The sequence below is a fragment of the Xenopus tropicalis genome, chromosome 4 (assembly GCF_000004195.4).
Source record: "Xenopus tropicalis strain Nigerian chromosome 4, UCB_Xtro_10.0, whole genome shotgun sequence".
Classification (NCBI taxonomy): Eukaryota; Metazoa; Chordata; class Amphibia; order Anura; family Pipidae; genus Xenopus; species Xenopus tropicalis.
The window spans coordinates 60,156,043-60,172,639 of NC_030680.2; the positions used below are offsets into that span (position 1 = coordinate 60,156,043).

The following is a 16,597-nucleotide window of genomic DNA, read 5'->3' on the forward strand; positions in this document are numbered from 1 at the left end:
CTACACTCAGGGAAAATAATTTTTTCACGACTATTTCTTCATTACAATATCAAGTGAATCACAGTTTTTCATGGACACTCACCCCACTGATCCGGTGGTCTGGGTGCAGCGCCCCAGACCCATAGCAAAGGGAGACCCAGCAGTTACAAGCACAATTTCTCGATGGCTACGCACTCCAGACACGGTTGAAGGTGGTTAAGAACTAATTTTATTCACAATTATCCTGACACGTTTTGTGTCTTTCAAAACGTAGTCACATGTCCTATGACTACGCGTCAGGATAATTGCGAATAAAATTATTTCTTAACCACCTTCACCCGTGTCTGGAGTGCATACCCATCGAGAAAATGTGCTTGTGGCACAGGTACAACAAAAACAGGAAAACAATGCTTAGCACAAAACTCTAAAGTAGTGCATATTTCTTTGCAGCATTTCATGCTCAGAAGTAAAATTGACGACTACTGTTTGCAGTGTTAAAAAGGACATGGTTTCACACTATGACAATATATGCAAATGTTACTCTGCAAGGCCTACCCTGCATTCCGGCTGAACACAGTGGCTTACTGTATCTTGTCTATGCTTTCAATGAAAATCCTTAAAGAGTGATTTGTACAGCAAAGAATTGCAAAGAGTGGCATAAGCTTTAAATATTGTTTGGGAGAGGATATAGATTAGTAAGGAGAAAACAAATACTGTGAATCGGCAGGAGTAAATAGGGCAACACAACTTCATTGATTGCAACTGCACTATCTTGCGTATCTATTGATGTTTCATAAGCAAAGGTGGAAGCATTTGTTTAGTGATTTATTCAGGCAAACGAGAGATCAAAAATAAAACAAAATAAAACAATAACACGGCATAATCATGTTAGATATTATCTGACTGTGGCACAAATTGCAGGTTAGGGACAATTAACTGCAGGGATTGTACCAGTGCAAACAACAAGTTCTGCATTTGTAAAGGCATTTTCACTATAAAAAGATGCTAAAAGCATTAAATAAGGAATACACTAGAACCCCCATTTTTAGTTTTTCAGGGGACCAGAAAAAAGTAGTGTAAAATCTGGAAAAATTTAATGAAGTCTTGACACACTAAGTCATATTTATCATGCTAAAAATGAAAGAATCTGGTAAGAATAGCTGTTTTTATATTTATCAAAGGAATATTTTACAGAAGTAAATGGAACATTTCACCATTAAAAGTTAGCAACAGGTAGGCAAAAAGAGCAAAAAACCAAAACAAAACAAAAAAGAGGGCACCCATTGTACTGGGTGGGTTATGCTCTCAACTTCCCTTTGTTATTTCAAGGCCTTGTGGGGTCATTTTTTAAACAAAAAAGGAAGACTTAAAGAGTCAGGACAGCAATCTGAGAGAGCCAGGGATGATGGGATGGGGCAATAATTATTTATGTTCTAACCTAAGTAAGGGGTTAAAATATGGCTCATGTTTTATTAATGGGCATATATAGGGCTTTGGTCTCTACTCTTCTTTATTTTCATTACACATCTTTCTCTTTAATGTTAAATTAATTCAAAATTGCTTGTTTACTTCATATAAAGAGGCAAGCTAACATTGTAGCTGCAGAACATACATTCGGTGACTGGAGAACTTTCTGAAGCACCAGCTATAGACACAAATACTTAAAACACAGTAATGCTTATTTATGAAACTAGTGCAAAATGACAATGAACACAACTTTATTTGCACAATAACTCTATTGACAAACTGAAATTCAGAAAAACAGGTGCATTGCATCAGTTTCTGGGTAAGTTTACATAAATTTATTTTTTGGAATTTAGATCCCTTTTAATTACATTTTTGCTTCTCTTTTGATTTCCCACTAACTTATTACTTTGTTCATTTTCTCCTGTTATTTCAGTGGATTTGCTTTCTCAGTTATCTAAAGCACCTAAACCCAATCACCATATTTGTTCTCTCTGGGAATTTCATCAATGGAATTGCCCCAAAATTCTATAAACAGTAGTTAATTAGAAAAGATGCTTAAAAATAGAACCAAATGGTAATCATCTGTCAAGGTGTGAATTGTGGGCATGGAGCAGTATTCCCAATGTTTTACCTCATGCGCCAGCTAGTAGCAATTTGCCTTCAGAAATCATTTCGGCAACTGAGACTACAAAAAATGTATGAAGAAAAATTATTTAAGAGGATATATTTTTCTGTCTAGATAGAATTCTTCAATAGATTCCTTAGTATTATTCAGTACTGCACCTGTAAGAATTAAGCACATGTTGTGCCCATGCAGGCCCAGCACCTGCAATATGAAACTCAGCCTGAACACCAGCACCCTCTGCAGTTCAATCAGTATTATGCACCCTTTAGAAATAACCAAGTTTAGTGTTGATTTTACTATGAAGGGTTCTGCATTTTTTCACGTAGAAACATCATCATCATTCAGCCAGACTGTCCTGAAAATATGCACTTGCTATAAACTTATTTTATTATTACACAAGAGGACATTTTCAACGATGATGATGAAGTTATGGATTCAAAATAAACTGAAAATAAAGTGAAAAAAATCAGCCAAGGCACACTAGAACACATTTTAGAAAAAGTCCACCTCTTTTCCATATTGCCAGAAAAGAGGGGGAAACCTTAATGCCATACACAGAGAAAAACAGCAGCTGGCAATCAGCAGCTTTTTGGCTTGGGTATCAGGGCTTCCTGGCACCCTTCCCAATCAATATCTGGCCTAAAATCAGCAAGATATTTTTTGTGTAGCCTAGGATATCCCAAAGCAAAATGAGGACCACACTTAGTCACTTAGTGCAGTGATCACCACCCCCTCTGATGTTGCTCCAAGTGGCCTCAAATCAGGTGCCCATTTTTAAATCTCTGGCATTGAGGCAAGTTTTGGAAGCACAGAGATACAGTTTTATTTTGAGCAGAGCCTCCTGCAGACTAGCAGCCCACACGGCGCTACCAAATAACCAATCACAGCCCTTATTTGGCATCCCCAAAGAATGTTTTTATTCGTGAGTCGCTCACCAAAACTTTTTACATCTGAGTGTGGTTCACAAGTATAAAAAGGTTGGGGGATCACTGAGTTAGTGTATGAACGGCTTTCAGCTTACTTAGCTTACTAACCCACATTAGGTCCCACATTCATGAAATGTGGACAACCCAGGGTCATAATGGGCAGTTTGGGCATGTTTTGACCATGCTCTATGGCAGTGCTGTCTAACTGGCGACCCGCGACCCCGCTCTGTGCGTCCCCCACCTGTCTGGCTGCTTTGATGGCTTACCTTTGTGGAAGCTTTAAATGGTATCAGTACTGAGATTAACTGGCCCCCTGCATAGTTAACACTTCCGATTCAGGCTGTAAACCCCCTGTATTGTTAAAAATGTTGTTCACACCTTTTAATCCCTTCATTGTTCACCCCCTGCAGTGTTCACACCTCAGGCTCAGGCTGTAATCACCCACATTGTTCCCCTGTTCACACCTCAGACTGTAGGAGCAGTAGAAACCCAAAAATAAACCCTGCACACTATAAAAAGAACATATACTGAGGTGGTACTGCAATTAAAAAGTTTTTTAATATATAGTTATTGTGCAAACTGTAGGAGCAGTGCCAGCATTGTGTCACTGTAGGCTGCCTGTGTGTGCCATACTCTGCCTGCCCTATGCTGCCTGTGTGTGCCATACACACAGGCAGGGTAGGGAAGGCAGAGTATCGCACACACACACAGGCAGGGTAGGGATGGCAGAGTATGGCACACACACACAGGCGGGTAGGGAAGGCAGAGTATGGCACACACAGGCAGGGTAGGGAAAGTATGGCACACACAGGCAGGGTAGGGAAGGCAGAGTATGGCACACACGGGCAGGGTAGGGAAGGCAGAGTATGGCACACACAGGCAGGGTAGGGAAGGCAGAGTATGGCAGGTTTTTGCTGTACTACCACCATTATTATGGCTATGGTCATGCGATAACATGGGTGTGGTTTCAAGTGGGTGTGGTTTTAAAAGGGGGAGTGGTCAAAACTAGCTTCCATTATCGGCCTTCCACCACAGAGACCGGAAAAATTCCGGCCCTCGGTGCCACAGAAGTTGGACAGCACTGCTCTATGGTAAACAAACATTAATCTGAAACATAAAAATGCCTGTGAATGTACATCGCTAGATACTTTCTGTATGGTACAGTCAGCTTAAGGACAGATTTATGTCTCAGTGCTAAGTACTTTTGCCTTGCTGGGTCCTGAGGTTAACTCCAACCAATGCACCCCATGGCTCCCCATGCCTCCTCGTGCCTGTGTGGGTTTCCTCCCACATTCCAAAAACAGACATGCTAATTGGCTCCATATAAAACGGACTGTAGTGTGTGAATGTTATAGGGACCTTAGGTTGTAAGCTCCCAGCCCCACTGGGGCCAGGATCTTACAACCTAAGGGGCCACTGGGGCCGAGGCGGATAAATATACAACAGAAAGTATGGTGTAAATGCTCTATATAAATAACAGGCAACAATATTAATAATAAAAAATGTAACTGTATGTATTAATTGGTCGGAAGAGTTCTGATCTGAAACTACCCAACAAATTGTTAAGCACACAAAACAAGCAAGTGTGGCATTAAAATTAGCAATTGACAATTATAAAAAGCTCATTTTTTCCATTTCTTGTTAAGGGGCAATATACACAACTTTTCTCAACCTGAACACAATAGATTAATTTCACCGATTCTTTTCATTTTATAACTCCATATTTTTCTAACACCCTTGTTAGGCTTTGAAATAAGACTGGTAATTGGTACAGCCTTGAGTAGAATTGGTAGATAAGTAATAATAGTAACAATAACAATAACATTGTACCCTCACAGTGTAATAATTTTTGCCTGCTGAGGTCAGTGACCCCCATTTGAAAGCTAAAAAGAGGTAGAAGAGGATGGCAGATAACTTGAAAATTATAAAGAATAAATTATGAAGACAAACTATATACAGTATATATAAGTATGTTTAGCACATGTTTGAAAAGGGGTACACTGCCCTTTCAAATCTAACAGGACTGGTATTTCTTTACTCAACATTCAGGTAGTTACTAAATCAGCCTCACAAATTGTAGCCTTTATCTTGCAAGCAGTGTCGGACTGGCCCACCAGGATACCAGGAAAACTCAGTGGGCCCTCTTGCTTTGAACAATTTAGCCTATTTCGTGGTCATTCTCAATTGGGACAAGGAAGCTTGATGGATGGAGACCAGGATAATAAAGAGTTTTGACCCATGGTCCAAGGTTTTCTGGTGGGTCCCTGCCATCTCAGTCCGGCTGCTTGCAAGGTAAGTAAACATTCTTACAAGCAGTTGATTTAAGTGAGCTTGTTTCTGATGATTTGTTGCCCTACCCCATTGGCCATTTAACCTACATGCTCTGCAATGGCTTTAGGAAAGACCACAAAATAATCTCCACTTTTGGCTTGCTGGGCCACTTAAATGATCAGCATTCTGGGTTCACTGTCCTTATTTTATAGGTGTGCTAGAATACAGATCATCTATTCTGAACAGCTGTCTGGCTGTTGTAGGAATTAAAAATGCTTTCTAAATCTTTACAGTGGGTTGATTCAGGGGCTCATTTCTTGAATCCTGTGTTTCATGTACTTGGCTGCAATCACTGGCAGCTGTATGAGCAGTATCTGAAGGGATATATATGTTCAATGCGACCACCATGTGGTTTGTGGTCACCAGTTATGTCAGCATGCGTCATTTAAAGGCCTGGTTTATACAAAACATTTTGTAACAATTTGTAAGCAACTTCCTGGGGTGTCAGACAGGTCATGATTGTGCACCTAAAAAGACCTTTAAGTGCATGTGATATAGGCACAAAAAACAAAGTGAGATCTGCACTCATTGTTTGCTACATGCAGTAAGATCAATCTGCACCTTGTACCTCATTCATGAAAGTATGTGCAACCATCAGCAACTGGTGCACAGTGCTTGTATAGATAAGTACAAGTAGGTGCCTTGTATTAGGCATTTGTGTGTCAATTTTGCACCAATTGTAAAAAGCCCTAAATCCTCCAAAATTGGCACTGTCAGTTGTACCAAACCAAAATTATAGTTGGTCCCAACCCATATATGTTAACAAGAAAATAACAAATAAAGGCTCCTTCTTTGACATTGGGAGTTAAGGAGTTGAGGCAACATCTCGATAAACAAATTTGTGGTGGTGGATCACAACTAAACAGTGAAATTTTTGCTTGGGCTCAGTTATACTGCCATTCTTCAAATGAATGAGGCCTTATGAGTAAAAAATAACAGTGATGGTTTTTTGAGACCTTATGAGCCCCACTGAAGAATTTATTTAGAGATGCTGAACCTTTAGGCCAGTGTAGTAAGTTCACAATATAAATTGCGGCATTTCTAGCCATATTCGGTTTTAGGGTTTAGTTCTTCTACTACTTCTACTTTAGGCTACTGAGATTTCTTTCAGACTTTTAAATCACAGCAGATTTAAATCAGTACTAAATGGTTAATGATATCATAAAAACAGTTTCTTTTTTATATGATGAAATATTCCTTTTGGTTTTTTCTATTTGAAGTTATACTTGTAAAGGTTCAATTACAAGGAAGGAATTGTGTCTGTGGAAATTGTAAGGAGTATTCCTGCTTTATGGGCTAACTAATAAAGTTAACAGTGCTAGCTTGGCTATCAAAGTATGGCTACTCTCTGCAATTTCTATATATCCCACTGCATGCTTTGTAATCCAAGCACTGCTGTGTGATCTCGTTTAGATCCTAGTCAGAATGCAATAGTTTATTGAGAAAATGATTACAAACCAGAGGAACAGAACCTTTTTTGAGCACCTTCACGCTCGCTGACCTAAACATTCTGACAACTCTACTTCAGACTACATATCCCTGCCAAGTTGATCAAATGAGCTAATAAAAAGGGTTGGATGTGAACCAGAAGAGCACTGTGTCACCGAGGCTAAAAGAGTGAACAGTCTATAGGAGAAGGAAATGGATAAGACCGTTAATAGGAAATTATCAGCAGTTTTGAACACTGCTCTTCTAAGTGGAGTCACTATAAATGTGAGAGCTGCATGAACACATCTCCTGCCTGCTTCGTGATATTAATATTTATTTAAATTTGAAGAACCAATTACTAGCTTCACAGATGCCATGTCAGCTTGTAACTGGAATAATATGCTGCTTTAGGCAGCCCAGGGAGGTTGCGTACAATCATACTACATTGTGATTATACCCAACATCCCTGTGGTGTTACACATCCATAACTGCACCCACATATGGGCAGTAGTTTTGTTCATGCAGTTTCTTTAATCGGTGTGTATATGTGTGTGTGTGTGTGTATATTTATATATATATATATATATATATATATATATATATATATATATATATATATATATATATATATATACCCATATAATAGATTATTTCTAGTATAAAGAAAAGTGCTGACAATGACAAATGGGTTAAACCAATACTTGTAAAGGCTGGAAGTTTTCAATATTCTAATAGTCTAACAGGGTGCAAAATTAATTTTTTTGCCTTTGATGTACTTAATATGTGGACTAGTAACTTTCTTATCCGACTAGTGAATCCATTTTATATAATGCTGAGTTTCACTGAGTGATCAAAGAAATGCTAATAAGGGTAGGAAATGGAAATCTTAAAGGGCGTTTATTTGCCATGATACTGCAATCCAAGCAAAAAGGCCTCATTCATATTTATATTTTCCATGCAAATGCAATCAAAATGACTGCTCAGGAGAAAACTGGATCAGACTCTTTACAACTGTAGCTAGAAATCAAACCTACTAACTCCTATGGATGTGGATTCTGATTGCAAGATTAGATGTATTCTGACTTGTACAGTCAGACCAATGATACAGTATAGCTCATGTGCTATTTGATTATTACATACAATCATAAAGAGGTTCGCATACAGAGCAATGACAATGTTGTAATGTATACCACCTGCTCCAAAGGGGGAATAAAGATTGAATAAAATCCTAAATTCAAACCTGCATCAAGTATGTGGTTATGTTTTGTAGGAAGGCAACCCAAAATAAATGAGATTTATATTTGGATTATTACACCATTCACATTTGTGAATATCTATGAAGAGGGTTTGGAAATGTATATAATAATTTACATTATGTATAGTCATAGGCCAAGACAAAAACATTGACAGGTATCCAGCGCAGTGCGCAGTTTGGAAATGCTACCAGGGCACCCTAGTACTTTATGCTTAGCATCAAAATATTTTGCCAGGCAAGATAGCACTGTGATAGTCACAAGAAATGTGTGCATCCCTGTATAATCATTACCATACTATTTCCCTATTTACATATTACCCCTTATCTTTTCCACCCCACTGGTCACCTTAATGCCCATAATGTATACTGATAGAAGTCACAAGTCATTAGTTTAGGGGATGCATTTGTCAAAGTCAGGGTTTTTTAAAGAAAATCTGCAGGACAGTTTGCATCAGTGAGCAGCACATGAAGATGATTGCTTGTGGCCATTTTTTTAAGCATCTTAGTTAACAGGGCTGATGAAGAAGATTACAGGCTTTGTTTGATTGTCATGGAAGCTTAGAGACAAAAAGATGAAAAGACATGTTTCACCATGGAGATGAGAGATGAAAACAAAAGAATAGTCAGTGGCCTTCAAAACTCATGAAGATCTACGAAGGAACTGTGTTTCCTGTTGATATGTTAAATGAAGGGCTTTCATTCCTGTCTTGGACTGTGACCAACAACCACCTCCCAGTAACCAGAGAGGGGTCACTGTTACCCACAGCATTTAGGTTTAATTCACCCCGACAACGGCTAAACCCTGAAGATATTTATTTACTCACTATTAGGTTGTGCACAATAACAAATAAAGCTAAGATAAGTTAAGCTAAAGATGCCCATACACACACCCATATTAATGTATAAAGTGAGGTTTCATGCAATATTCGGTGCATATATGGTGGGTGTACAACACGACCAATATCAGCAAAAGCATTGAATCTCAAACTACACACTATTTTTAAATAGTTAAACAGCGTATGCAGCCTCAGGAGGTGCACTTAAGCTCTTTATTTACCGTCTGCCTTAGAGCAATCAATAAGAACAGTGCCCAATTTTAAACAGCAAATGGCCTGCTGCTATTTGCTTAATGCCCCAAGCAGTGGGGAAAGTGCAAAATTGTGGCCCTTGTGCACTCTGAACACTGCATGGGGCATTGTGGATGAGCCCTGTTAAGTTTCCAATTAACTCTATACATACTGAAGTTATTTTCAGCTCAACAAAGAAGTAAAAAAAATGCTATACCTTAGGTTCTGTGTCAAAAATTCCCCCAACGTAGCCCCCCATCTTCCTTACTGCTGATTTACCTGCAAGTACCTGATCTCAAAGATGTACTCAAAGTATACATTATATATACACCAAGTCATAGGCGGAGGGTGACTTTTTTGTTTGGGGAGGCTAAAGATGGGCCATCCAGAGACTGACCTACAGCTAATGTGAGACTTAGTGGATTTGCTGCTGGTGTAAAAAATGAACCTCCCAACTACCTCTTGTGGTTCCCACTGACTCCCAGGGATACTGCGCAAAAGTGTGGGTGTGAGAGCTTTTTTACCCTAAAATGCTTAGCATGTAAAAGTATTCATACGTGCACTTCTGTGAGGGGTTCTCCATCCATTTGTGTTTGGGATCAGTTAGCTTAAAGGGGTAGGTCACCTTTAAATTCCCTTTTAATATAAGGTAGACATTGATATTTTTAGACAATTTGCAGTTGGTCCTCTTTTGTTTTTAATGGTTTTTCAATTATTTATCTTTTTTTCCAGCAGCTTTCCATCTGGTATTTCAGCAGCTATCTGGTTGCTAGGGTCTTATTTTTCCTAGCAACCAGGTAGTGGTTTAAACAAGAGATGGGAATATGAATAGTTAAGGGGCCTGCATGGAAAAATAAGTAATAGAAAATTACAATAATAATGAAATACTTTTTGGTTGCCGGGTCAGTGACCCCAATTTGAAAGCTGGAAAGAGGCAGAAGAGAAAGTCAAATTATTCAAGAACTATAAAAAAATTAATTAGGAAGACCAATTGCAAAGTTGCTAGGAACAGGCCATTCTATAACCTACTAAAAGTTAACTGAAAAGTGAACCTCCCCTTTAGATGTGTTTAAGTTAGTTTTATAGAGAGAGAGAGAGAGGCAGTGGGTACTGACATCCCAGGCACATTATATACAGTGAGACGCAGTCTGTATTTACAAAACCAGCACATTACATGCCATGAGAAACAGTGGGTACAGATGGCAGATATTCAGGTCCTGGCACTATAACACTGGCACCAATACACAACATTAGCCCCACTTCATTTCTGCACTGCCTTCAGTTTGCAAAATCTCCCGCTCACTGTGTGCATCTGTGCTTTGATTGGTCAGTTTTATGGTCTGTCAAGAAAGCTGTGCTCTGATTGGAGAATCCACAAGAAGAAAGATCCAGTCGGAGCACAGCAGAACCGGAGCTTGTCGGAACAGAAGAGTTGCAGGACAGTGCAGAAAGGGAGTGAGGTTTTTTTTGTTTTGTTTTTTTTAAGGTGCCAAGCAGGTTTGGGGAGGCTTAGCCTCCCCTAGCCTTACTGAAAATCCGCCTATGCACCAAGTAAAATGAATAGTCATTAAAGGCGCAGCATACCCCTTATTCAACATGAGTTCAATAATTAGGGCTTGTGCTAAACATACTTTTTGCCTATGAAAATGATTTGTTTCTTGTGCTAAACAGGGAATCTTAAGCAATTCCATGTGATAATTAAATTATATTACATCTACACCAAGGTGTATGATATTGCTTATCTAAAAAAGTGCAGCTCCTAATTTTTTCTTTCTCAATCACAACAGTGATATTTAGTTTGTATACACTAAAATATAATAAAATATAATAAACAGATCACACTGGTCCATCTGAACTGGTATCATACAGGTATCATAATCCGTTACACGTGAGGGGTCTGGTTTGGCTAAACATAGATTATAATACCTGTATGTGACCTTGTGTTCAGCTTGACCAGTGTGATCTGTTTAGTATCGATTCCAACCAGCATCTGACATGAATGGCAACCACCTTGTACCATGCCTGGAGGCTGATTTTGGCCTAAAAACATAGGTTAATATTTCTCTGGCAGCAAAAAAACACCCTCAAAGGAAAACCACCAATGTGCCATTAGGCTGGTGGCACACAGGGAGATTAGTCACCTGCGATAAATCTTCGCTACCCCGGGAAATGCCTTCCCACTCGCAAGAATGTGAATTGCCAATGGGATGGCATATGTGTCGCTTCGGTTTTCCGAAGCTGCCTCACGAGGAAACTTGCACCTGACGTAGGAGCGGTGTATACAACTCACCCTGCTATGTCACGCACGTGCATATAATGAGTGAGTTGTGGCACTCGTTCAATATGCGCGTGTGTGTGTTACAACATGGCTGCCCACACCAGGAGCTGCCTACTGACACTGGCAGCGGCTATTTCTTTTCAAGAAAAAATATAGTATCCTCCAACCGGAGGGCAGTCTCTATTAGCCAGCACCTCAGGTGGGGGAAACAATATGGGGGTGATAGGTGCCCTTTAAAGAAACCCAATAGGATTGTTTTTTCTCCAATAAGAGTTAATTATATTTTAGTTAGGATCAAGTACAAGGAAAACAGAAAATCGCATAAGGGGCTACACAGGTGAAAATCCTACATCATATATCACATACTTAGCTAGTCATCACGGCGCACATTTAGCTGTACTGTACACACCCAAGATACTCTCAACTAGATACCTCTTCATGCATATATGCTATAATGCAGAATATTCACAGCAAACCTGGAGCTGTCGCTACACAAAACACATAGCTGTTGCTGCTGATTTACCATTTTTATTAGAAAGTGAAAGCTCTTAAGAAGGATAAAAAAAAATCTAATCAGGCAGACGAGATAGAAAAGTTGCAAAGCCCCCGTGCACCCCCGCTCATTCCTATCAAAGCCCTATCTCCTATTCATTGCTTCCAGTGTCGTTATGACACAGTTCCACAAATCAATACAGACAGCAGAGGCTGGGCTAGTGGCTCAAATGCAGTGGTACAGACGAGCTCTGAGTTCTGATTTGCTAATAACACATAATAGTAGCTATTTGCTCCTGTATTAAATCATGGATTTCACAGTGAGTTTATTAAGGGATTTTTTAACGTCCTGACCAAATTGGATTTTCTTATTGGGTTCTAATTTCTACATCTATCATTATCATTTAAGATTAAACTACTGAGCTAGAGGTACAGGTGGAGGCAGTATATGAGTAAAATGTTTGGATATTTTGTAGGTTTGTTTTAAAATAAATGCTATGCTTTCTGAGCTGTTCGGAGTATGGGGGAATGAGATTGGATATACTTATTCTGAGGCTTTTGTACAGGTGATCGAATGCTGGATTGCTAGTTATACCTGCATGTAGATTAATGCTAAAAAGCTTGCTGTGCCACTCACTTATAGCCAAGAGTGTGTGATGAAGTTCCAAAAGGCAAACTGGTCACTCACATTGTCTGCACTCCATTTCCCTGCTCTCCATAAGCTACACACAAGAGCCTTGGAGTTTGCATAAAGTACAGGGTTTCCAAAAGCAGCGGGGCAAGAAGGGGTCAGCTAAGCACCCAACAACAATGTAACCAATCTAACACTTTAACTAGCGGCAGGTCTTTTTTTAACCATGTTGTCCATAATAAAATGAATATGGAGAAAAAAGTTAAAGGGGCGATTCACCTTCAGGTTAACATTTAGTATGCTATAGAAAGGCCTATATTCTTAGAAACTTTTCAATTGGTCTTAATTTTTTATTTTTCATTTCAGTTTTTAAATGATTTGCCTCTTTCCAGCTTTCAAAAGGGGTCACTGAACCCTGAAGTAAAAAAAAACGATTCATCTGTGAAGCTACAATTTTATTTTTATTGTTACTCTTTAGTACCTATCTTTCTATTAAGGCACCCTCTATTTCTATTCCTGCCTCGCTTTCAAACCACTGCCTGGTTGCTAGATTAAATTGGACCCTAACAACCAGATAACTGTTTAAATTCCAAACTAAAAAGCTTAATAATTAAAAAAACATAAATAATAAAATATGAAGGCCAATTGCAAATGGTCTTAGAATAGCACTCTTTACATAATCCTAAACACTCATTCAAAAGGTGAAAAACCCCTATAAAGGCCTAGTATAAAGAATTAGAAGGCTGTTGTATCTTAAACATTAAGATTTGATAAAAAGATATGTACCTCTAAATATGAGATTAGCAAACATTACTATTTGGCTTTACAAGATTTATATTAGCAGGTATTGAAGCCCTTACCCAAAAAGCACTGAATTACAGAATCTCCTATAGAGTCAATTTTAAGTACATAATTCAAATTTGTTTAAAAATGACTTCCTTTTTCTCTGTAATAATTAAACAGTACCTTGTTCTTGAGCCCAACTATGCTGTATGAATCCATATTGGTGGCAAAACAATCCTATTGGGTATAATGTTTAATTGTTTTTAGTAGGTATGGTGACCCAAATTACAAAAAGATCCCTCATCCAGTCCCAAGCATTCTGGATAATAGATCCTATACCTGTATTACAAATAGGACAGTTATAGATTCTGTTTAAAATCATAGCCACACCATTGATTATAGCCATGCTCCATACAGCTCCACCAACCTTTCCCCAGGTTGACCCTTCCTCCTAAATCATGGCATTAACAATCCATACAATCCCAGGATCAAAGTTTATGCAGTGGAATTGGCAGATAAGCAGATTCTACATGCCAGCCAGGAACTAAGTTCTTACCAAATGTCCTATGTCTTTGGAAGACATTATTACCCAGATATCCATCAATTAGTGCCCTTTCCAAATTTTCATCTAGGCAATGGTGCAAGTAAAGTAGAAGTGCTTTATACAACTGAATGTAGAAAATGTTGTTTTAAGGTTTGCAAATGGTCCTCCATTTTTATGATTTGTGAATTATTTCATCTTTTTCTGCAGCTCTCCAGTTTGCCATTTGGACAATCTTGTTGCTAAACTCACTGACCCTAGAAACTAGGAGTACATTTGAATGTCATAATGAAAAATGGGTGGGTGAGGCACTTAACATAAAGAAAAAGCAATTAAATAAATCAAATATAACCTTACTTCTAAATCAATCTGCTCAGTTTGCCAGGGGCATTGACCCTGCAACCACAGAGCAAAGCAACAAAAAAATGTGAAAAGAAAAAGACACAAAGGCAGTATTGTAACAGCTCATATAAACATGAATTTCCCTATTAACTAGGCCATTTTCTACTACGATAATTATGGCAATACATGTAAATCTCTCAGCTACCTAGGAAGGAGTACAGTTGTTTATTTTTTTACTACATGGTAGATTGTATGCTCCTTTGGACTATCAATAATCTTTTTGTACTACTAAAAAGGTACTAATAGGTTAGTATACTTTTCCAGTCTGCTGATAGTTTCCCTGTATGTATTCTAATTAGTGCTGTGTACATGTATGGTATACATATAAATGCACATATACAGTATACTGCATAAAAAGGCCATGGGCAGCAAGCACTTTCACTATGTTACATAGAATGCATTCTGTATTAGAGCCCAGATGTTTCTCCTGCAGTTTTTACTATTTTAGTCCTGCTGCTTTGTTTTTCTGCATCTAATCGTATGACTGCATAAAAGCCTTTTGACTGAGACAACTACAACTACATAGGAAAAGCTAAAAGACAACAGAAAGTGGTTACAGAAATCTCCATGTGTGCACATGATAAGGTGGCCAGATCACGGGAAAATTCAGGGTACATGATGCAGGGCAGTAGTGATTGCATTTAAATTAAACTGCAAATCAGCTCATCCCTGCTAGTTGGAATTTTTAGACATGCCCTTGATTTTTCAAGTGATTTGGTCCCCCTAGCATGACTAAATGATCCTTACATATGAAATCCTTGTATAAAGATATGTGTATTATTTATATGCAGCCCGGTGCTGAAAATGTTGTGCTTTATACAGACAGTAACAGACTCTGTCTAATATAAAGGTACACTGCAGTTATCGTCAGGATACAAGTCTCGCTCTAGTGCACTAAATAATATATTTTGTAAACTCTTTGCCCTCTTCTGACACTAAAAGATTGCAAACACCTAATTTCACACCCCCTCTGCTGAGGGACAGCAATGTGTCCCAGTGATTGGTGCTCAAAGCAGCGAGGGAAGCAGCCACAGAACAGGAGGAAGAAGGAATGAGAGCAATAAAAAAGTAATTACATAAAAATGCTAAAGATATTCCATCTGTTATTTCACTTGGCCTAGTGGGCTTCAGAGCTCCACGTCCTGCCATTACTGCAGCTCTCAGCGACAGGATAATGGAAGTATTAGCAGAGGGGGGCAGAGGAATCCTTATTAATCTGATGCATGAGGAATAGCAGCCGTCATTACAGGAACGGGAAGGGACTCACGGATATTCCTGCCTGCAGACGCCTGGTGTTCAGCAGGGAGCTCATCACAGGCTCACACTCCGTTGCCCTGGAAACTGACTCCTGCAAAATAAAGATTATTAAAGCGCATATGATTATGGGCTGCTGCTGAATCACATTCTTATCACATAAATTTCATTTTTCATCCCAAATTGCACTACAACCCCCCTCCCCCATCACAGCGATAAATCACACACAAATCTGACACAGCCTTCTAACAACCACATACACATTTTATAATCTTTGAAAATGGGCATACAAGTACCATACACACACACACCTCCATACACATAGAACTTGTAGACACAATAACCTCAAAAAGATGCAGACCTAGACACACACACACACAGTGCCAGCCCTTTCTCATATACAGAAATAAGTCACACACAATATACACACTCTCTATCACAGGCACAGGATACACCAAATCTCCAAAAAATAAATATACAGACAACACTGGAAGATAATACATGGGTTGCAGTGTGTGTGTGCAGGGATGTTTATTGTTCCACAACCCCAACAAAGAACAAGACAGAAATACATATATTATCAAAGTATGAGAGAACATGGGAGGATTCTCAAGGTCAACCCGTCCAAAGTCATCTTCTCTGTTCATTATGTTTGCTTACTGCTTCAGGTTATTCCTAAATTAGCAACAGAGACAAGCCCTGCTTTCCTCTACGTATTAACAATGAATTACCTTTAGGATAGTTAATAGATATCTGCAAGACAGGCAAATAATCTTTATAATAATGAACTATAGGTTAAATATTCCTATGGTTAGCTCAGGAATAAACACACATTTATCAAGGTTAGCTGAATACATGTGTGAGCAGGGCTCTGTATGCTGGTCATTGAGCAGAACCCGGCACACTACAGTTTGCATCAGCATCCTTTATCAAAGGGATATTGTGTAATGTTAACCTGTACACATATATGTATAGCTACTCCTCTATAACTATATTCATTCATCCATTCATTTTGGAGTAATATATGCCGTAATTCACAGGACATATTAAAATTGCCTTCATTTTATAATCCCACTTGCGTATAATTCACATATGGTAATCTGAACCAACCTATTTAGCCATATCACCAGACAGCTAC

At 38.8% G+C, this 16,597-nt stretch overlaps 1 protein-coding gene across 4 annotated transcripts in view; it reads right to left on the reverse strand.

Annotated features, from left to right (window-relative positions):
- pmfbp1 (polyamine modulated factor 1 binding protein 1) overlaps positions 1 to 16,597 on the reverse strand; it is an 82,105-nt gene that overhangs the window by 39,864 nt on the left and 25,644 nt on the right. For 3 of the 4 annotated variants that reach the window (XM_004913625.4, XM_004913624.4, XM_002937579.5), the window contains exon 3: positions 15,473 to 15,553. The exons of the other annotated variant lie outside the window; for it this stretch is intronic. In XM_004913625.4, the coding sequence (XP_004913682.1) occupies positions 15,473 to 15,553 (81 nt within the window). The remainder of the gene's footprint in view (positions 1 to 15,472; positions 15,554 to 16,597) is intronic. 4 annotated transcript variants of the gene reach the window in all.